Source organism: Bos grunniens, chromosome 7 (assembly GCF_055505025.1).
Source record: "Bos grunniens cultivar Pamir isolate PY7600 chromosome 7, Bosgru_T2T1.0, whole genome shotgun sequence".
Classification (NCBI taxonomy): Eukaryota; Metazoa; Chordata; class Mammalia; order Artiodactyla; family Bovidae; genus Bos; species Bos grunniens.
In genome coordinates this window covers 15155239-15175976 of record NC_141171.1, presented here as the reverse complement: position 1 = coordinate 15175976, position 20738 = coordinate 15155239, and the positions used below count along the sequence as shown (strand labels likewise).

Below are 20738 nucleotides of genomic sequence, written 5' to 3'. Positions count from 1 at the left end.
AGGTTACGTGCGGCCCAGGAGGCTCCGCCCCTATTTAAAGTAAACTGTGCGTAGCCCCACCTCCAGGGAGGCCGTGCTTTCCTGACGCGTGCGCAGTAGGTTGGAGAGCAGCCATGCCGGAGCCGCGCGGGTCGTCGCCCCTGCGAGTGAACGCGGCGTTCGCGGCGAGGTACGGCCGCTACCGTGAGCGAGAGGAGCTGCAGCGGCGTGAGTGCGGGGCGCATGCGTGTGGGGGGCCGGCGCGTGTCGGGCGGTCCGCAGGTGGGGTTTGATCTGGTCCTCCAGGCTCACCTGGGTGGGGGTCTCGCATCTTTGTCCCACAGTGAAAGATCGCTACGGGGACCGGCACAGCAGCAGCGACTCCAGCTCCGAGTCTGATTCCAGCGACGAGCACGTGGTGAGCTTCTTCGCCTCCGTCTTGGAGTTGCGGGAGATGTCCAAGAGCCCTGTCTCATCCTGGCCCGGACTTACAGGGGGCAGCTAACCTCCAACCCCATCGCGCCTTCATCCCTGACAGTCTAACCATTTCTCCCTGTCTGCCTCTGTTCCCAAAATGGGGCATCCCTCTGCCCCGTGGAGCACCCAGCTTTTCCCCACACCAGCCCTGATCTTCCCAGACTCACTGAGCCATCCAGCCCTTCCTCTCTGTTTTTCATATGCCTTCTCTGCCCACCTGCCCCTGTATCATCCATCCCTTATTGATTCCAGGAAGCACCACCACCCCCTTGCCTGCTACCTTTTTTTGCTTCCTATTCTCTACTCATGTGTGGTCCACCCCCACGGGGTCCCCTCTCCCACCCATTTGACCCTCCCTTCCACTCAGATCCAGCCCTCCAGCCCTCCCCCCACCTGCCTCTACCCAGCTGGATTCTGCCATCTTCTAACCTGTACCCCTCCCTACACCCTAATTCCCACACCCTCTCAGCCCTCCTGCCCCTGTTGCTTACTGCCCCCATCAGAGCCCCCTTCTGAAATCTGTCCCCACCCCCTTTTTCTGCTCTAGGAATTTGACCCCCAGCAAGAGCGTGACTTTTATAGGACTCTCTCCTTGTTGAAGAAGAAGGACCCCCGCATTTATCAGAAAGATGCCACCTTCTATCAGCGAACAGGTCTGGGGCTGCTTCTCATGGGACCCTGGGTCCTCATGGCTTTAGAAGCTGTTGTGGCTATTTAATCTTTCCATGGTGGCTCAGAAAGTCAAGAGTCTGCCTGCAGTGCAGAAGACCTGGGTTCAATCCTTGGGTCAGGAAGATCCCCTGGAGAAGGGAATGGATACCCACTCCAGTATTATTGCCTGGGAAATCCCATGGACAGAGGAGTCTGGCAAGCTACAGTCCATAGGGTGCAGAGAGTTGGACACAACTGAGCAACTAACACTTTCACTTTTTTTTCATCTACAAGTCAGAACTGATTAGCAGAGGGACTTCCTTGGTCGTCCAGAGGTTAAGACTCTGCACTTCCATCCCTGGTGGGGCAACTAAGATCCCATATGCCACGCAGCACAGCCAAAAGAAAAAAAAACTGATTACTAATCAGCCAAGAGTGTCCAGGGTTATCAACTGTTGTCACTAATAATGGCTGTGTGTCTGGCACTGTTCTGAGTGTGAATTACTCACTGAGTGATCACCACCAGCTATTACCAGGTAGTAGCAAGTGTGATGCCTATTTGATAGCTGGGAACTGGTGGCGCGGGGATTTGAAACCTCCATCTGATTCTGGTCCAGCAGTTATTTGGGGGAGGAAGGGGGTTGTGGGTGTGGGTGATGACAGATGTCTTGTGGTGGCCCTGTAGCATCGTCCTCAGACAGTGAAGAGGAGCCAGCAGCTGAGAAGCGAAAGAAGGTGCAACCCATGTACCTGAAGGACTACGAGAGGAAGGTTATCCTGGAGAAAGGAGGGTGAGGAGACAGCCTAACTCCTCTGCTTCCACCTTCCCAGGGCAGGTGGACACATGGGGGACTTAGGGGTGGGGGTGGGAAGAAGCCAATGACCCACCAGAGTTGGGGGAACCTCAGAGAGCAGGAGGCTTGATGACCTGCCTGCATCCCACTGTCCCCACCCCCCAGCTGGTGCTCTGTTTTTGAATTTTTGTCTCTTTTAATCATTTTTATTTATTTATTAGTTTTTGGCTGTGCTGGGTCTTCATTGCTGCGGGGGCTTTGCTTTAGTTGCGGCAAGCAGGGGCCACGCTCTAGTTGTGGTGTGTGGGCTTATTGCTGAGGCTTCTCTTGTTGTGGAGCACGGGCTCTAGGGCATCTGGGCTTCAATAGTTTCAACATGTGGGCTCAGTAGTGGTTCCCAGGCTCTAGAGCATGTGCTCAATAATTGTGGCGTAAGGGCTCAGTTGCTCCAAGGCATGTGGGATCTTCCTGGATCAGGGATCGAACCTGTGTCTCCTCCTGCATTGGAAGGCAGATTCTTTACCACTGAGCCACCAGGGAGGCCCCAGCTGTTGCTCTTAAGAGCCCCCTACCCCACAGTGACAGACAGGCCCAGGGAAGTCTGTTCTGAAACCTTCATCCTTCTTTGCCCAGCAAATATGTCGATGAGGAGAATTCAGATGGGGAAACCTCCAATCAGAGACTCCAGGTGTGTGGGATGGAGGCTGGGTGGGAGGGTTCGGGGGCTAAGGGGCCCATGGCAGGGTCTGAGGCCCCTGTCACTCTCTCTGCAGCAGAGCTCGTCGAAGAGTTACGTGGAAGAACAGAAACAGCTGAAGGAAAGGTGAGCCCTGGAGCCGGCTGAGCTGCCAAGTGGAAAAGAGTTGAGGCTCTGAGGTTGGCGGGCCCAGGTTCAAATACAGCTCTGTCACTTAATGTGCCCACTTAATGGGCACTTGTGTGCCCTTGGGCCTGTCATTTTCTGTTCTCTGGGCCTCAGTTTCTGTATCTGTGAAATGGGGTTGATCATGGGCTGTATGTCACAGCACTGCTCTGGGCTGGTCAGGAGGAGCTCAGGGCTTATTAGTAGATAGGGCTCATCTTTGGATCAGTGGGCAGGGCCAGTGCACCCATCCTGAGGCTTGTTTTCTTGCTTGGGCAGCTTCCGGGCGTTTGTGGAGGACAGTGAGGATGAAGACAGCACTGAGGAAGGTGGCTCCGGGTTGCTGCAGAAACGTGCTAAAAGCAAAGAGGAGAAGGTAGGTGCCGGGTCCCAGTGGGACGGAGGGTGGTGGCGGAGAGGGGGCACCAGGAGTGTCCGGCAGATCCTCATCGCTGGCCATCCCTCAGGCCCAGGAGGATGCTGACTACATTGAGTGGCTGAAGGGGCAGAAGGAGATTCAGAACCCTGACACCCTGAAAGAACTGGTGAGTGAGTTCGCATCCGTGGCTACTGACCCCCTAAGCTTCCCGGTCTGCCTCCATCCAGCCTTTTCCTGGAAACTCACCCTTGAGTGGCCAGCCAGGAGCACTTCGTCTGTTCCTTTTTTTTCCCTTGCACCATGTGGCCTTTGGGATCTTAAGTTCCCCAACCAGGGATCGAACCCGTGCCCCCTACAGTGGAATCGTGGAGTCTTGACCACTGGACCCCCAGAGGAGTCCCCAGGAGCACATCCTTTGAGGATGGGGGCCCCGCATCTCTGGGCCTCAGCTTCTATAACATGGGGATTATGGCACTTACTTCATAGACTGGCCGTGAAGCTGCAGTCACTTACATCCACTGGCTGCCCACAATCCACGCCCCACCCTCCTGCTTCGCTGACCCTGAGTCCCTGACCTGGGTCTTATCACACACCCTTCACCCCTAGACTCACCTCAGGGAATTCTGGAACAACCCAGAGCTGGACGAGGGGGAGCGCTTCCTGCGAGATTACATCCTCAATAAACGCTATGAGGAAGAAGGGGAGGAGGAAGACGAGGAGGAGGAAGACGAAGAGGAGGAAAGGTGAGGGCCCCTGTCCCCCAGGGGCCTGGAGGCAGCACTGGCCAGAAAGGAAAAGGCGCTGGGTGTTCACTTTATCACACAGACGGTGACAGAATCTGGAGGAGGAAACGGCACCCACTCCAGTGTTCTTGCCTGGAGAATCCCAGGGACGGAGCCTTGTGGGCTGCCGTCTGTGGGGTTGCACAGAGTCGGACACGACTGAAGCGACTTAGCAGCAGCGGCAGCAGTAACAGAATTAGGGACTTCCCTGGTGGCTCAGTGGTATAGAATCCGCCTGCCAGTGCAGGACACACTTCCTTGGGTCGGGAAGATCGCCTAGGGTGCTGGAGAAGACTCTTGAGAGTCTCTTGGACAGCAAGGAGATCAAAGCAGTCAATCCTAAAGGAAATCAACCCTGAATATTCACTGGAAGGACTGATGCTGAAGGTGAAACTCCAATACTTTGCCCACCTGATGTGAAGAGCCAACTCATTGGAAAAGACCCTGATGGTTGGAAAGATTGAAGGCAGGAGGAGAAGGGGATGACAGAGGAAGAGATGGTTGAATGACATCACTAACTCAATGGACATAAATTTGAGCAAACTCCAGGAGACAGTGGAGGACAGAGGAGCCTGGCTTTGTGACCATGAGGTCGCAAAGAATCAGACACAGCTTAGCGACTGAACACCAACAGCTGAGTTAGCCCTTTTTTGGGGGCTGCACCACACGGTATGCAGGATCTTAGTTTCCTGACCAGGGGTTGAACCTGTGCCCCCCTGCACTGGAAGCGCAGGCCTTAACCACTGGACCACCAGGGAAGTCCCCAGAATTGGCCTCTCTTGAGGGAGACCCAGAGTGTGGGCTCTGAAGCCAGGGGGCCCTGCTCTTGGACTTCCATGCCTCGGTTTCCCCATCAGTAAAATGGGGTAACAGTGGCTCCCTAGCAGAGCGTTCTTGTGAGGATTAAATGTGTGAACACTCTGGTACATAGGCGTGCAGGAGCTCTGCTGACCCCTCAGCCCCACCCCATCTCATCCCTCAGGGTCCATGGTCCCCCGGTCCAGCTGGCTGTGGACGATTCCTCAGACGAGGGCGAACTGTTTCTGAAGAAGCAGGAGGACTTTGAGCTCAAATACAACTTCCGCTTTGAGGAGCCAGACTCTGCCTCGGTGGGTAGCCGGGCCGGGGGCTGGGGGCTGGGGGCTGGGGAGGACCTGGCTAGAGGGTCCCAGGCCAGGGAAGGAACCCAGAATCGTCTCTGGTGCCCACAGGTCAAGACCTACCCTCGGAGCATCGCCTCCTCCGTGCGCCGAAAGGACGAGCGCAGGAAGGAGAAGAGGGAGGAGACACGGGAGCGGAAGAAGAGGGTGAGTGGCTCTCAGGGTGGCCTTTGGGGGGACGTGCAGCCTGCAGGGATTGGGGGGGTTGCTGACATCCTCTGACCTGCCGCCTGCAGGAGAAAGCGAGGAAGCAGGAGGAACTCAAGCAGCTGAAGAACCTGAAGAGGAAGGAGATCCTGGCCAAGCTGGAGAGGCTGCGGCAGGTCACGGGCAACGAGACGCTGGGCTTTGAAGAGCAGGACCTGGAGGATGACTTCGACCCTGCCCGGCACGACCAGCTCATGCAGGTGCATCCCCAGAGCCCCAGCCTGGCTGTGCAGCTGAGTGCTCCGAGTGTGGCTCTGGAGCAAGCAGTCCTTTTCTGGCTCAGAGAAGTGACCTGACCTCTCTAATCCTGTGTCTCTTGTCTGTAAAGTGGGTCCAAACTGCAGCATTTACCTCAGGGCTGTGAGAAATACTAAATGCTAATTAGCTTGGTAAATGCTCAAGGAACCATGGGCTGCTATATTTTCTTTAAACACATTTATTGAGCCATTAGTGTTGATTGTTGTATTGGGAGGGGGAACACAGGTTCAGTCCATGGAAATAGGCAGTGAGGCCTGGATGGGAGCCGCAGTGGGGACCCCGGGCACCAAAAAGTGGACCCAGACTCAGCCTGGGGGTTCATGGAAGGGAGAGTAAGGATGAGTAGATGGGTCAGGTGAAAAGTGGAGTGGGTAGGTGCTGTGTAGTTGAAGTTAAACCTTCACTTTCTAGGAGCTTCTTAATCCTGAGCTTCAGGTTCTGTGTTTGTTAGTAGTTTCTGTCTTCTGGGGTGCTTGTGAGAATGCAGTGAGACACAGCCCAGTGTTGGGCATGTAGTAGGTGTTTGTAAGTGGCACAGTTAGCAATATTTGCCTTTCCTAGCCAGTGGAACAGGGGGGCAGAGAGCGGGAGGTCGATGGGGCAAGATGAGCCATGAAGTGGGGGTACAGGGACCTAGACACATAGGGTTCTCCCCACATCAGGAGCTGGGTCCTGGGGGGCGGTGCTGGGGAGCCACAGAAGGTGCAGGAGCACCAGTGTCTGGTGGGGAATGGGCTCTGCTGACCCTCCCGGCCCTGACCCTGTAGAAGTGCTTCGGGGACGAGTACTATGGCGCCATGGAGGAGGAGAAGCCGCAGTTTGAGGAAGAAGAAGGGCTGGAAGGTGAGGTCACTTGGGGTACCGGGCTGGGGGTGGGGGTGCTTGGCCTACTGATCCCCTGTTCACCCCCTGCCTGTCTGGCCTGAACCAGACGACTGGAACTGGGACACGTGGGCTGGGCCGGAGCAAGGTGGAGCTTGGAGCCAACAGGAGCCACACTGCGAGGACCCCGACTTCAATGTAGGTGCCCTGGGCATGGGAACCTGCGGGGGGGCGCCTCAGAGGGTCCCCTGGCAGGCCTGACCTATGTGTCCTGGCAGATGGACGCCGACTATGACCCCAGCCAGCCCCGGAAGAAGCAGCGAGAGGCCCCTTCGTTGGGCAAGAAGAAGCGGAAGTCGCCCTTCGCCACGGCTGTGGGACAGGAGAAGCCTGTGTTTGACCCCGGTGAGGCCCAGGCGGGTGCCGGTGGGTGGGCAGGGGCTCGCTGGGCCCAGCACACCCCGACAGCCTGGCTCTGTCCCCACTTAGGGGACAAGACATTCGAGGAGTACCTGGATGAGTATTACAGGCTGGACTACGAGGACATCATTGATGACCTGCCGTGTCGCTTCAAGTACCGCACGGTGGTGCCCTGCGACTTTGGACTAAGCACTGAGGAGGTGGGACCCCGGGGTACCCCAGAAGCAAGCGGGGATGCCCAGAACTGGGCATGCTGTGACACAGCCTATTTATTTCTTTATCTCCAAAACACCAGGACCAACAGTGCTAATGATAATACTAGTAATATCGCCTGCCACAAAGGTTTCTGTGAGGCAGGGGCTCAAACAGTGCTGTCCACAGGAAGCCCCAGTAAATATCAGTTTTAATTCTGTATATTGGCAGCAGCGTGGCCATTAAGACTTGGCACCAGTTGAAATCTTGACTGGGCTACTCACCAGCTGTATAACCTTGGACGTATGACTTAAGGCTCTGTAACTTGGTTTCCCCATCTGTAAAATGGGCCTTATAACAGCCCCACCTTATGACTGTGGATGTGAAACAAATGTGCTTTGAATGTCACTGTGCCCTAGCCATGATGGCTGTGGATGCTTGGCAGTAAAAATAGCCAATGATGATTGAGCTTATACCATCTGTATTCACTTCCTCATCCTGATAACCTTCCAGTAGGTTCTGAGAGGGTTGCCCAACTCATAAGTGAGGAGACTTAAGGTCTTAAGGTTGGGAACCTGGGTCTCATCTGTATTAGCAAAGCTGGTCATTGGCACGGAGACCCCTCCCCTGGTTTGAGTCTGCTGGGACCACCATATACCGGTCAGGGCCCAGATTGTAATCTGACATTAGCCATTTCCTGGCCATGTGACTTGGGGTAAGGATCCCCTTCTCTGGGCCTCAGTTTCCCCATCTGATGCCCCCAACAAAAAAACCTCCACTGGCCTCTGCAGAAATCAGTTCTTCCTCACCATCGGGACACTGCTGCCCGGTGGAACTAGCATTACCTTGCCTTGACCCATGAGCTGACTAAGGCTGAGAGTCAGGGCCCCCTGGGGCTCACTAGCAGGACCCCACCCTCCCTTCCCTTGCAGATCCTCGCTGCCGATGACAAGGAGCTGAATCGGTGGTGCTCCCTGAAGAAGACCTGCATGTACAGGTGATGGGGTGGGGCTGGGCTGGGTGCCCCGGGAGGAGGGGCAAGCAGGCTGGCAGGCAAGCATGGGCCCCATCGAGGCCACCCAGCAACAGACGTGTCCGCTGGGGGCCGGCAGGTCGGAGCAGGAAGAACTGCAGGACAAGAGGGTGTACAGCCAGAAGGCCCGGAACGTATGGAAAAAGCAGCAGATCTTCAAGTCACTCTGCCCAGAGGAGTGAGTATGGCTGGTGGAGAGGTGGGCTTCGGAGCCCTGTCAGGCCCAGGGTTTGAGTCATGCTTTGTCAGCTGTTTGTCACATGACCCTGGGGGTAGGGTTTCCTTTCCAATACCTGGGCATCAGGTCTTGGCTGGGCCATAGCTGTATGATGTTGGGCAAGTCATTTTCCCTCTCTGGGCCTGTTTCCTCATTTGCAAAATGGAGATACAGATGGCTCACTTCTTGCTGGGTTTTTCTTTTTTTGAAAATTACATAAATCGATTCATGTAAAGTGCTTAAAACAATAAATGCTGGATAGCTATTAGCTCTTGTTACTGTTACTATGCCTGTTATTTCCTGATTTATAAATCAGGAGTGCTCACAGAGCTGACATAAAGCTAAAATGAGTTAGTTTGTGTGAAGAGCTTAGTGTAGGCACAGGCTAAGTGATCAAGAGCATCTATCCACCCACTCCAGCTTCAGAGTAGAAAAATCCCAGTGTGGTATCAGACCCATGTTTGAGTGCAGGCAGGCCCCCAAATTGTTCTGGCCACTTCTCTGAGCTGCCCCTTTTCTCATCTATAAAAACCGGCCTATAAAAATTGTGACCGGCCTGGGCTGATTCATGACTTTTCCTCCTCCAGGGCAGAGATGCCCACGGAAGCCACAGGGAAGCCACAGAGAGACAGAGCTGGCTCATCAGGACAGCTGGTAGCACCTGATGGGGCCTGTGGCAAGCGGTCCCAGCCTGAGAGCACCCCAGCAGAGGAAGAGGCAGATCCTGTGACACCCACGGAGAAGCTGGCCCCCCAGAGGCGGAAGAGGGGCAAGAAGGCCCGTCTCCTGGGCCCCACAGTGACACTTGGGGGACGTGAGTTCAGCCGCCAGAGACTGCAGGCCTTTGGCCTCAACCCCAAACGGCTGCACTTCCGGCAGCTGGGCCGACAACGGAGGAAGCAGCAGGGGCCCAAGAGCAGCCACTGAGCTCAAGGGAGCCTGCAGGGGCCCCTTCCCTTCTTATCAACTGTATGGACCCTCGAATCTACCTGTAGGCTAGGGAGTCTTCCCATCTTAGAGATGTGGAAGCTGAGGCCTACTCAACAAGCTTCCCCAGATGACTCAGGAAACCTCCCCGCAAGCCACCCTCAAATGCTGGGCCCAGCAATAGCCAGAGTCAAGTCAAACGGCTTTATTAGCCCCCAGCAGCCACGGCCCCTCCTCCCTCCCACCAGCTCTTGGCAGGATAGGGGCTTTGTGACCGGTGAGGGGCATGGACGGTCCAGTGCAAACTACAGTACGGAGTCAGGCCCTGAGTGGGTGCCCGGGGGCCTCCCTCCCTGCCCCATGAAGAGGGCCCAGCTGGTGGGAGGCAGGTGTGCGGGCTCTGTTCCTGGCTGAACGGCCCCAGCCCGGAGGCTTCCTGGACTGGTCTCTCTCAGCTGCACTTGTCAGGGGGGAGTTCAAGCTCCCACACCTAACATGACATAAATTAAAAAATAAATAGGGTTGTGTCTTCTCCCTTATTCCCTCCCTTTATAAAAACACAAAGTCCTCAGAGCTTGGGCGTTTAGCCTTGAGGAGCCGGCCACTGCGAGGGAGCCGCAGTGTTTGCTGGGAGGGCGGGGAGCAGAGGTCATCCAGGCTGTGGTCCTGAGCGTGGCCCTCGACCAGGGTGAACATGGGGTATCGTTCTGTGGCTGAGGAGGAGCTGAGGACCTGTTGGGAGGAGAGCGAGCAGCTCAGTCCCGAAGCCATGGTAATTATCCAAGTAGATACAATTAACAGCCATACTTAACCAGGTGCTTCCTGAACTCAACTTCCACCCCTCCAGCGCAGTGAAGCAGAGCAGCCAATCAGCACCGTCTGTGCTCTGGCTATAGTGATTGGCTCAGTAATGAGCATGTGACCTTGTGCAACCAATGAACCACAGCCCTGGGATTTTCTCTCTCTGCTAAGAACATGGGGCTCTTTCCACTGAACTAGATAGTGGGGGGCAGCTCCCCTGGTGGCTCAGCAATAAAGAATCCCAGGTTCCCTGGGTTGGGAAGTTCCCTGGAGAAGGAAATTGCAATCCTCTCCAGTATTCTTGCCTGGGAAATCCCATACACAGAGGAGCCTGGCAGGCTACAGTCCATGGGGTTGCAAAGAGTCAGACATGACTGAGGACATGCACACACCCAGAGAAGCTGGTGGTCATTTCTTGCTACCGTAAGGGTAAATCCCCGATAGAACAACAGAACCAAAGGACAAGGCAGGTCCTGCCACTTCAGCCTCTGGGGACCAGCTGTTCCCTTAAATTTTTCATTTCATGACGCTTTTTGCTAATCAGACCTAACCCAAGCTGAAAAACACTGTAGGGCTCCTGCAGGATAATAATCCTGACAACATGGCCAGGTCTGCTGGCCTCATGGCCTCTGTTCCTCTTCTGCTGTAGACCTGCCCTTGCCCCCCCAGCCCCCAGCACACCCGGCTCACCCTGGTCAGCTCTGAGCAGAGCGTCTCAAACTCCTTTCTGTCTCCAGCATAGAAACCCACGGTACAGCTCGGGTCCATCTTGGCAAAGGCCATCTTGCGGGGTGAGGTGCAGTGGAAGGACTGGGGTGGATAGACGAGGGAGGCTTAGCGGGTTCCCTCCACACGCCTCCAACCCCACCCTGGGGATCCCAGCTCGCTCACCTCCAGGGGGAAGTCGGCCTGGCTGACATCCACGGTGGGCTGGCAGTAGTGCGGGTCCAGGTAGAGCAGGAAGTCATCTGTGGGGAGGACATGTGAGGGGGTGGCGGCGGAAAGGGGGGTGGGGGGATGCCACGGAGCAGCGTGGTGTGGGCCTACCCTGGTAGCCGATGAAGTACAGCGAGTGGCGGGGCTTGCCGCCCATAATGCCCAGGCACAGCTCTGAACGAAGGAGCTCCTGCGGGAAGGAAAGGGGGTGGAGTGAGGGCCCAGAGCAGGTGCTGTCAGGCACCCAGATGCCTCGCAAAACCCCAGAGCTTCTTTACTGGTGGCTCAGTGGTAAAGAGCCCGCTCACCAATGCAGGAGACATGGGCTGGATCCCTCCTCGGGGAAGACCACCCCCCATGCCACAGAGCAACTAAGCCCATACGCCACAACTACTGAGCCTGTGTTCTAGAGCCTGGGAGCTGCAACTGCTGAAGCCCGTGCCCTAGAGCCTGTGCTCCCCAACAAGAAGCCATTGCAATAACAAACCTGCACACCCCAACAAAGAGTAGCCCTGGCTCGCCACAACTAGAGAAAAACCTGTTCAGCAACAAAGACCCAGCACAGCCAAAAACAGATAAATAAAATCATTAAAAAAAAGACAAAGGCCCAATGTGTGCAAACCCAAGCCGGGGCCCTGGGGGGTGGCAGTGACCAAGATAGACAAAACCCTGTCCCCATGGAGCTTATGTTCTAGTGTGGGAGAAGGAAGAACAAGAGGAGTAAGATCTGTCATGTGTCAGAAGGTGGCAGCTCTCTGGAGAATAAAAAGAGGGAAGAAGGCTTTGCAGTGTTAAGCAGGGGGAGTCAGGAAAGACCTCACTGAGAGATGATGTTTCAGCAAACAGTTAAGGGAATTCAGAAATCGTTTTGGGAAAGAGCACGCCAAGTGATAGGAATGGAAAGTGCAAAGGCCCTGAGGCAGGTGTTTTCTGAGAACAGAAAAGAGGCCTGTGTGGCTGGGGCAGAGTGAAGTGAGGTGGAGAGTGTGGGCAGATGGTAGAGGGCCTTGTGGGCTGTGGGGAGATCGCTGGCCTTTGTTCTGAGTGTAAACACACTGCGGTCTTTGCAGCCTAGCTGTTCCTTCTGCCTGGACACCTACTCCCCTGGCTTCTCATCTGCTTCTGGCCAGAGAGGGGCTTTCCGAGGCTGGGCAGCCACCCCCACCTGCCCTTCACCATGTTAGTTTTGGTTCCTTTAGCGTGCGAGTTGCAATGCCACAGCTGTCAACTGGGTCCCACACCTACTGCCTGTCACTCCCCCACTAGAATGTCAGTTCCCAGAGGGCATGAACTGCTGCCTGTTCACCTTTGAGTCCTCAGTAGCTGAAAGGGCTTTTGGCACAAAACAGCTGCTTCATAACTACTGGATAATCCAACGAAGAGACAAAGGAAGCATAAACCCCTAACCCAAGCTGAAAATGTCTGCAGGGCTCCAGTGAGGGGGGCTGTACGGGGAGGCACGGGGGAGCCTGGCAGAACCTACCTTCACGCAGGGCACATACACGGGGTTGAGAGTTTCTCCACCAAGCCGCACTGGTACCAGGATGACCACGGACTTCCATTCAGCCGTGGGGTCTGGCCGGGCCACCAGGCGTGCCACGTCCGCTTTGTATACTGCAAGGACAGGGCAGCAGGTCACGTTCTCGCCCGCCTTCCAAGTCTCATTGTATGAACCTCCATCCTTGGGGCCCAACCTCACCTGAGCAACCTCCCTGGATGACACTCCTGTTGCTGGCAGAAAAGCTTTCCAGCATTCCCCACCCTCCACCCCAAACTCCCTCAGACAATCCCAGGCACGCCAGGCAGGTATGGACACCTCCATTTCAGTTGCCTCAGAGGGCAACTGAGGTCCTGAGATTATGACAAGGAGTGTAAAGCCAAGAGGGAGGTGAAGAGCTTTCCCCACAGCCCAGAGTGCCTGCCCAAGCCCGGGCCTGACCAGTCTTCCCCTCCTCGGCACCTGGGTTTGCCGAGATGGAAATGGGAGCACCAAGCAGTTCGTCAGTCAGCTGGATGTCCCTGTGTGTCCCTCAAGTTTCATCCGCTGGTCTCTGCTTTCCTGTCATCTCCCTCGTGGCTATGTAACCCCCTCCTGACTCCCAGAAAAGTACATTTAATCTTTCCTGGAGACAAGAGCTGCAATGGTCTGAATGTCTCAGTCATGTCCAACTATGTCCGAACCCATGGACAGTAGCCTGCTAGGCTTCTCTGTCCACGGGGTTCTCCAGGCAAGAATACTGGAGTAGGTTGCCATGCCCTCCTCCAGGGGATCTTCCTCACCCAGGGATGGAACCCGCGTCTCCTAAACATCTCCTGCATTGGCAGGCAGGTTCTTTACCACTAGCACCACCTGGGAAGCACCCTCCCCCACCCCCATCCCCCATTTCATATGTTGAAATTCTAACCCCCACCCCCACCCCCGGAAGTGATGGAATGAGGAAGTGGGAGGTGATGAGGTCATGAGTGACATCACTGCCCCGGTAAAAGGGACCCCAGAGAGCATGCTTGCCCATTTTGCTGCCTGAAGATACAGAGAAACAAACCAGGAAGTAGGCCCCCAACAGACCCCCAAACAGCCAGTGCCTTGATCCTGGACTTCCCAGCCTCCAGAATTATAAAAGATAAAGACCTTGTTTACAAGCCACCCAGCCTGTGGGTGCTTTTTTTGTTTTGTTGGCTATGCTGTGTAGCTTGTGGCATCACAGTTCCCTAACCAGGGATCAAAACCAGGTCCCAGCAGTGAAAGCACCTAACCACCGGACCACCAGGGAATTCCCTGGCCTATGGTATTTTCGTTATACCAGCCCTAACAGGCTAAGAAACAGGCTCTCTGTGAAAAATTACACCTTGCCCCAAACATCTGTATTTTTTCATTAAAATGTATAGGATCTGTAGATTCCTTGATATCAATCCACAAAAGCTCCCTTTATAAACTGATTGGGAGGGCATAACAATGAGGGGGGTTTCCCTGATAGCTCAGTTGGTAAAGAATCCGCCTGCAATGCAGGAGAACCCAGTTCGATTCCTGAGTTGGGAAGATCCGCTGGAGATGGGATAGGCTATCCACTCCAGTATTCTCAGGCCTCCCTTGTGGCTCAGCTGGTAAAGAATCCGCCTGCAAAGCAGGAGACCTGGATTCGATCCCTGGGTTGGGAAGATCCCCTGGAGAAGGGAAAGGGTACCAACTCCAGTATTCTGGCATAGAGAATCAGTCAAAGAGTCAGACACAACTGAGCAACTTTCACTCAATGAGAGCTAATATTCAGTGAATACTTACTATATGAGAAGCTCTGTTCTAAAAGTTCCTTTTTTTTTTAATTTAAAAATTTTATTTATTTTTGGTTGTGCTGGGTCTTCATTGCTGCTCTGGCTTTTCTCTGCCTGCAAAGAGGAGGGGCTACTCCCTAGTTGTGTGCACAGGTTTCTCATCGCCAGCGGCTTCTCTTGTTGTGGAGCACGGGCTCCAGAGTGAGGGCTTCAGTAGCTGTGACCCCTAGGCTCGATAGTTCTGGTTCTGGAGCACAGGCTCAGTAGTTGTGGCGCATGAGCTTAGTTGCTCTGTGGCATGTGGGATCTTCCTGGATCAGGGATCAAACCCATCTCTCCTGCATTGGCAGGCGGGTTCTTTAGCACACTGAGCCACCAGGGAAGCCCCTAAGAGTTATGTTTATCACTGACTCACTTAATCCTCATGAAAACCTTGTAAGGCAGAGGAGACCTGACTTTTTTATGCGTTAGCACTGTTTACAAAGTAAAAGTGAGTTGGGGACTTCCCTGGCAGTCCTGTGTAAGAATCTGCCTGCCGATGCAGACATAGGTTTGGTCCCTGGCCTGGGCAGATTCCACATACCGAGGGAACTAAGCCCATGCGCCACAACTACGTAATCTTGAGTGCCTGCAGCCTGTGCTCTGCAACAAGAGAAGCCACAGCAATGGGAACCCCATGCACCACTAGAGAGTAAGAGAGAGTAGCCCCTGCTCACCACAGCTAGAGAAAAGCCCACCCACAGCAACAATGAACCACTGCAGCCAAAAATAAATAGTCATTCTTTTTAAAAAAAGAGTGAGTTGGACCTGAGAGAGGAATTCCTTCTGTCCTTTATTCTATTACTCAGAGAAGCCCCTAAAGCCTCCTCTCCTGATTCCAGAGAGAATGAAGGGATGCTGAGCAGCGCCCCCGCTGCCCGGTGTGGGCCTCCAGTCCTTTCCAAGGGCCCCTCTGCTGCAGAACTTGTTTCAGCCTCTGAAGAAAGTGGGTCCTAATAGGCGGGTGAGGCAGTGACTGGCTCAGGGTGAGAACCCCGTGACCTCAGCCCCCAGTCCCTTACCTGTGCAGTCCTGAGAGACGTACACCACCAGGCGGGTGACCTCTGAGCAGCTCTCCACCGCTTTCCTGGGGATGGGAGGAAAGGCCTGAGTTCCCCGGGGGGCACCCAGGGGCTCCCGTGCCCCCTGCCGCGGCCCTCACCTGAGTATGTGTGCCACCAGAGACGGCCCATACCAGTCGCCTGCCTTCTTGCCTGAGCCCTGCCCCAGCTCCACCAGCCGGTGTAGGCCGAAGGGGGCCCGGGGGTGGTCAGCGAACCAGGACACGATCTGCCGGTGCCGGCGCTCCTGCTCCAGCTCAGGGGCCTGGGCCCAGCGCGGAGGCAGCCACCGCGCAGGCCCCCGGCGTCGGCTGGGAGAGCCCAACCCCGGCGGCTCGGAGGGGCCCAGGCCTGCGCCCTGGCACCACGTCCAGTCTGGTAGGGATGCAGCAAATAGTCAAATGGCGATGGCATGGGGGGTGGGGCAGTTCCCATGATTCACACACAACACTGATGCTCCATTAGAAACCTCGTGTTTAACTACACTCTTCACATTCCTTAAACTTAACTATTATTTTTTACATTTTGGCTGCACTGATGCCATGCGGGAGCTTAGTTCCCTGACCAGGGATTGAACCTAGCTCCCTGCAATGGAAGCACAGAGTCTTAACCCCTGGGCCACCAGGAGTGAGTGAAAGTCGCTCAGTCATCTCCAGCTGTTCACGACCCCATGGACTGGGGCCTGCTGGGCTCCTCTGTCCACAGAATTCTCCAGGCAAGAATACCAGAGTGCATAGCCAGTCCCTTCTCCAGGGGATCTTCCCAATCCGGGACCAAACCCACATCTCCCACTTTGCAGGTGGATTCTTTACCGTCATCTAAGCCACCAGAGAAGCCCCCTTAAACTTATTTTATAAACAACTCTCACTCCACCCCCAAATTTAACTTTACACACAATTCTAACAGGCCTTGAAATTCTTGGTTTACAAACCATTGTTAACACTGCTGACCTGGGGTTGGCGCTCTACTCCTACTGTGCCCGTCCCCCTCCACCACCGCTCACCTCTGGGCAGGAAATGAAGCAGAAGGCCCTGAGCCAGCATCATCTGCCCACTTCGTAACATGCACCCCCAGCCACAGTCTGAGGTCAGGCTGCCTCCCGCAAGGGGTGGGAAGTCCCGGCGGTATGTGAGCCATAGGCGAGATACAAAGTCCCGCTGGAAACGCTGGATGTCACCTGCAAGAGCAGGCTTGTTAGCCACCAGAAACACCCCTTTGGGGCCTCCTCCAACCCTAGTCAGGGGCCACCAGCTCACCCTCGCCCTCGAAGCGGTAGCGGCGGCCACAGAGATGGACACTGGAGATCTTGCTAAAGCTGGTCCGGCTTTTGACTGCCCAACCTGGGGAGACACAGGGCAGCCCCCAGCAAGATGAAGCACTTGCTTGGCAGACACACACCCTAACAGGACAGCAACAGCGCTTACGTGCCCCCACGTGTGACACGGGGACTCTCCTAGTTCTTATGTCAGGGTAGGCTCTTGGGGCATCCATGCTACATTCCTCTCAGATGGAGGCGGGGCCCCTGGTAACAGCCACATGTGCTGCCTGTGCATGCTCAGTCATGTACAACACTATACCACCCCAGCTGTATATACAGTGTATGGACAACACTATACCACCACAGTTATGGACTGTAACCTGCCAGGCTCCTCTGTCCATGGGATTCTCCAGGCAAGAACATGGAAGTGGATTGCCTGTTTCCTCCTCCAGGGGATCTTCCCCACCGAGGGAGTGAACCAATGTCCCTTGAGTCTCCTGCACTGGCAGGCAGATTCTTTACCAACTGCGGCACCTGGGAAGCCACACGCATGTCTGCTACTAATTTCAGGATGAATCAAAGCAGGTCTGATTATTGTACCCATTTTACAGAGGAGGAAAATGGAGGCACAGGGAAACAAAAAACCCTTGTCCTAGGTCACACTGAGGAGTCGACTGAGACTTGAAAACACATTCCCCTTTGGACCTGCCAGCCAGCGGCCCGCCCTGGGCTGGGCAGGGCGGGAGACGACCCACAGGTGACTCACAGGAGGGGAACAAAGGGTGGAATACTTGGCAACGGCAGGGTCCTGGCTCTCCTAGACTCCCACCGACTTCCTAGCCCTGCCCGCCTGAACTTCAGCTCGCTCTCACGTCAGAATCGAAGCCCCGGGCCCCGCCCCCTCCTCACCGTACTTGACGTTGTTCCAAGCGGTCAGGAACTTCGCCTTAAACTTGTCCACTTCGTCCGGCTCTCCGGGGCCGGTCCCGGGCGATGCAAGAGCGGGGCCGCTAGCTCCGGAGGGCCCCAGGCCGTGGGGGTCCGGGGTTCGGGGTCCCCGCGGCCTGCGGCCCTCCGGGCGGCGCGCGTCCTCCGGACTCCCGCTCCGGTACTGAGCGGCGGCCGGCGACACGGAGTTCATGGGCGCGCCGGGAGGGCGGACCGAGGGCCCCGGGGGCCGCGTGCGAGCGCCCCAGAGGCCAGGACGCGGCCGGGACGCGGACGCCCAGGAAAGTGCTAGTGGGGCCCCGGCGCGGCGACCAGGCCCCCGGGCCCGGTGCGGGACGCTATCGCCGCCGCCGCCGCCGCCGCCATTTTAGCGGCCCTGGCCCCGGGAGGGAGGCGGGCGTGACACGGTCGGACGCCCCGCCCCGGCCCGGCCCCCAGCCTGGGTCCCCGGCCCCGGTCCCGGGTGGCGGCGCTGGAGCCTCCTGACGCGGAGCCTCCCGGCAGCGCCACGCGACCCTCACCGCCGCCCGCCTTATCGCAGCGCCCAGGCGCGACCGAGCCCCTGCAGCTACTTATCGGAGGCCCCAGAGCCGGGATGCCCCGCCCTGGTCCCGCCCCGCCCCCCGGTTTCGACCCCGCCCCTGCCCGGCCCCGGCCCCGTCTCCTCCAGGCGCTGAGGGACTGACTACCCCCTGCCCGCGAGGCGGGGCCCCTTATGCCGTTTGCACCTGCCCGCATCCCCCGAGGGATCAGAGCGCCCCTCCGAGAGCTGCGCACCCAGGACCCGCCTCCACCGGGGCCCCAATCTGTGCGTGACACCAATTCACCAAAATCCCCCTTCAAGCCACATCTCTACGTGCTTCAGTTTCCCCAGGAGCAAAAAGGCACTCGAAAATACAACACAAATGAATCTTCCTAATTTTACTGAGGGAAAGACGCCAGACTAAAAATTTAAAAAGTATGTACTCTATGGTTCTATTTAAACTCTAGAAAATGCAACCTCATCTATAGTGGTTGCCTGGGGGTTGGGTGCGGAGACGTGGGAGGGAGGGATTAAAAAAAGAACTAGGATTTGTTTAGTATTAATATCTTGGTTATGGTGATTGCTTCCAGCTCAACGGATTGTGCACGTTAAAAGTGTGTGGTTTGTTATGTGTCACTTATACTCAATAAAACTGCAATAAATGTTTTCAATGCATCTAACTCAGAGGAACGTTTGGAAGACAGCTGAGTTCATCTCTCTAAAGCGCTTAGCGTGGCATTTGAGGCACAGTTAGGGCTCAGCGAAAGCCAGTCGTGACCTCCCAGGCAGAATGAGTGTAGTGACCCTGGAAACCACAGAGAGGGTGGCCTCTAGTGGCCAGCTCAAGGGCTGTGTCCCCAGCCAGCTGAAGGAAGTTGGATGAAGGATCTGGACAAGGCTGTGTGATGTGAAGACCTGCCTCCTTTCTCAAATTCAATAGGTACCATCCCACCTCAGGACCTTTGCACCTGCTGTTGCCTCTGCCTACACCTCTGTTCCCTGAGATGTCTGCATGGCTCTCTCTCAGCCTCCTTCAGGATTTTATTCATATCTCATAACTGCAGTGTGACCATCTTCAAAATTCCACCCCATCCCTGCCCTTGGGACCCTTCTCCCTTCCCTGCTACATATATATATATATATATATATATATATTTTCCCAGAGCAGTTATCATAAACTGATTGTCTGAGTAAGCTGGGGCTGCTATAATAAATAGGGCAGCCTGGGCGGATTATGTAACAGACATTTCTTTCTTTTTAAAAAAATTTTAGACATTTATTTATTAATGGTTGCACTGGGTCTTCATTGCTGCTTCTCAGTGCAGTAGCTTCTCTTGTTGCAGAGCACAGACTCTAGGCCCAAGGGCTTAATGGGCTTCAGTAGTTGCAGCATGCAGGCTCTCAGTAGTTGTGGCCCACGGGCTTAGTTGCTCCATGGCATGTGGGCTCTCCCTGGACCAGTGGTAGAACTCCTGTCCCCTGCATTGGCAGGCAGATTCATATCCACTGGACCACCAGGGAATTCCCAGCCGTTTATTTCACATAATTCTGGATGGTGGAAGTCCAAGATCAGGGTGCCAGCACTGCAGGGGTCTTGGTGAAGTCCCTGTTCCTGGTTACGTCCTCACATGGCCTTTCCTTGGTGCATTGCACACAGAAAGAAATACCTTGTTTCTCTTCCTCTTCATAAGGGCATTAATCTAATTATGGGGGCTATACCCTCAAATCCTCATCTAACCCCAATCAATTCCCAAAGGCCCCACCTCCTAATAACTTCACATAAGGAAGTTGGATTTCAAAATATGAATTTGGGAGGGGGGACACAAACTTTCAGACCAAAGCACTGATCTTCTATTTATATATAATTCATATTAAGTTATATCCACTGTCCCTACCACACCACGAGGGAAGACATCTCTGTCCATCTTGGTCACTGCTGACTCCTCAACACTCAACATGGGCCTGGCTTACATAGGTGCTCAAGCAACTTGTGGAATGCAAGGAGAGTTTATAGCCTCTTGGGGGCAGACTGACTGGGGTGGCCACAGGTGACCCCCTTCTGTTTGATTTCCTCCCTGGACCCCCTTCCACCACGGCCACCACTGTTGATGGAAACTGCCCACCTTGGCCAGGCAGGATGATAACCACTTGCATGCATGGTCTCACAACAGGAAATTCCAATAAAGACTACAACGCTGCCGGCAAAACTAACCAGGAGAATTCCGGAGGAGCCAAAAGGAGGGAGGAGATGCCAGTCCATCATATGTCCTACCAACCTCCGATGATCCTTTGCGCTAAAGTCCCTCTTGACTGAGAGATTCAAACCACCAGGAAGGACCCTGAGTCAGATCAAATACAGGCCAAGCAAGATGACTGGCCAGAGACAACTCGGAAACTAACCCCATCACCATAAAACGTGAGACTTCGAGCCATGTGGTAGAGCACTTCTCCTGGGTTCCCTTACCCTGCTGCTCTCTGCCTGGGTGCGCCTTGCCAATAAAGTCTTCTACTTTGTCACCACATGTGTCTCCTCAGACAATTCATTTCCAAGTGTTAGACAAGAGCCCATTCTTGGGCCCTGGAAGGGGTCCCCCTTCCTGCAACAGTTTCTGCCTGGAGGAGGGCAGTGATTTACTGTGACCCTCAATTCCTTCCCGTTACCCCCATTTCATGCAAGTATAGCCACAACCTCAGCTGTCCACCTGGTGTCTGTCCCCACCCAGCATCCAGTTGCCACTTGTATCG

The 20738-nt window shown here is 55.2% G+C and overlaps 2 protein-coding genes and 1 long non-coding RNA gene across 8 annotated transcripts; 2 read left to right on the top strand and 1 right to left on the bottom strand.

The window, feature by feature from the left end:
• Positions 1 to 92: 92 nt before the first annotated feature.
• On the top strand, positions 93 to 9682 carry KRI1 (KRI1 homolog). Of its 4 annotated transcripts, none has more exons than XM_086409288.1 (19): positions 93 to 169; positions 324 to 397; positions 1004 to 1109; positions 1793 to 1898; positions 2535 to 2589; positions 2678 to 2724; positions 3043 to 3139; positions 3231 to 3308; positions 3749 to 3885; positions 4907 to 5033; positions 5136 to 5231; positions 5321 to 5491; positions 6317 to 6392; positions 6481 to 6569; positions 6650 to 6776; positions 6861 to 6991; positions 7916 to 7980; positions 8096 to 8194; positions 8821 to 9682. In XM_086409288.1, exons 4-19 carry the CDS (start codon positions 1852 to 1854, stop codon positions 9158 to 9160), a joined length of 1782 nt encoding a protein of 593 aa, XP_086265414.1. In that variant the 5' UTR covers positions 93 to 169; positions 324 to 397; positions 1004 to 1109; positions 1793 to 1851; the 3' UTR covers positions 9161 to 9682. The 4 variants fall into 4 exon arrangements, with proteins under 4 accessions (XP_086265414.1, XP_086265413.1, XP_086265412.1 ...); XM_086409287.1 differs by having other exon boundaries at positions 2675 to 2724; XM_086409286.1 differs by having other exon boundaries at positions 93 to 207.
• On the bottom strand, positions 9351 to 17854 carry ATG4D (autophagy related 4D cysteine peptidase). Of its 3 annotated transcripts, XM_086409292.1 has the most exons (10): positions 17432 to 17854; positions 16521 to 16604; positions 16268 to 16441; positions 15366 to 15639; positions 15226 to 15290; positions 12381 to 12511; positions 11009 to 11087; positions 10853 to 10929; positions 10652 to 10771; positions 9351 to 9892 (listed from the first exon to the last, which is right to left on the bottom strand). In XM_086409292.1, exons 1-10 carry the CDS (start codon positions 17661 to 17663, stop codon positions 9710 to 9712), a joined length of 1419 nt encoding a protein of 472 aa, XP_086265418.1. In that variant the 5' UTR covers positions 17664 to 17854; the 3' UTR covers positions 9351 to 9709. The 3 variants fall into 3 exon arrangements, with proteins under 3 accessions (XP_086265418.1, XP_086265420.1, XP_086265419.1); XM_086409294.1 differs by lacking the exon at positions 15366 to 15639; XM_086409293.1 differs by lacking the exons at positions 15226 to 15290; positions 15366 to 15639.
• Positions 17855 to 17910: 56 nt separating this feature from the next.
• LOC147368583 (uncharacterized) lies at positions 17911 to 20513 on the top strand. Its single transcript, XR_015166691.1, has 2 exons — positions 17911 to 18428; positions 20165 to 20513. It is a non-coding gene; the product is annotated as an uncharacterized LOC147368583 (long non-coding RNA).
• The last annotated feature ends 225 nt before the right edge of the window (positions 20514 to 20738 follow it).

Bases quoted from the DNA above. Each gene is read 5' to 3' on its own strand.
- KRI1 (XM_086409285.1), top strand. From the start codon at position 114: ATGCCGGAGCCGCGCGGGTCGTCGCCCCTGCGAGTGAACGCGGCGTTC. The intron at 6,393-6,480 runs GTGAGGTCACTT...GGCCTGAACCAG, and splicing joins GGAAGAAGAAGGGCTGGAAG to ACGACTGGAACTGGGACACG. The intron at 7,981-8,095 runs GTGATGGGGTGG...GGGGGCCGGCAG, and splicing joins AAGAAGACCTGCATGTACAG to GTCGGAGCAGGAAGAACTGC.
- ATG4D (XM_086409292.1), bottom strand. From the start codon at position 17,663: ATGAACTCCGTGTCGCCGGCCGCCGCTCAGTACCGGAGCGGGAGTCCG. The intron at 11,088-12,380 runs GTAGGTTCTGCC...TCCTTCCCGCAG, and splicing joins TGTATGTGCCCTGCGTGAAG to GAGCTCCTTCGTTCAGAGCT. The intron at 9,893-10,651 runs GTGAGCCGGGTG...TCCTCCCAACAG, and splicing joins TCTGCTCAGAGCTGACCAGG to GTCCTCAGCTCCTCCTCAGC.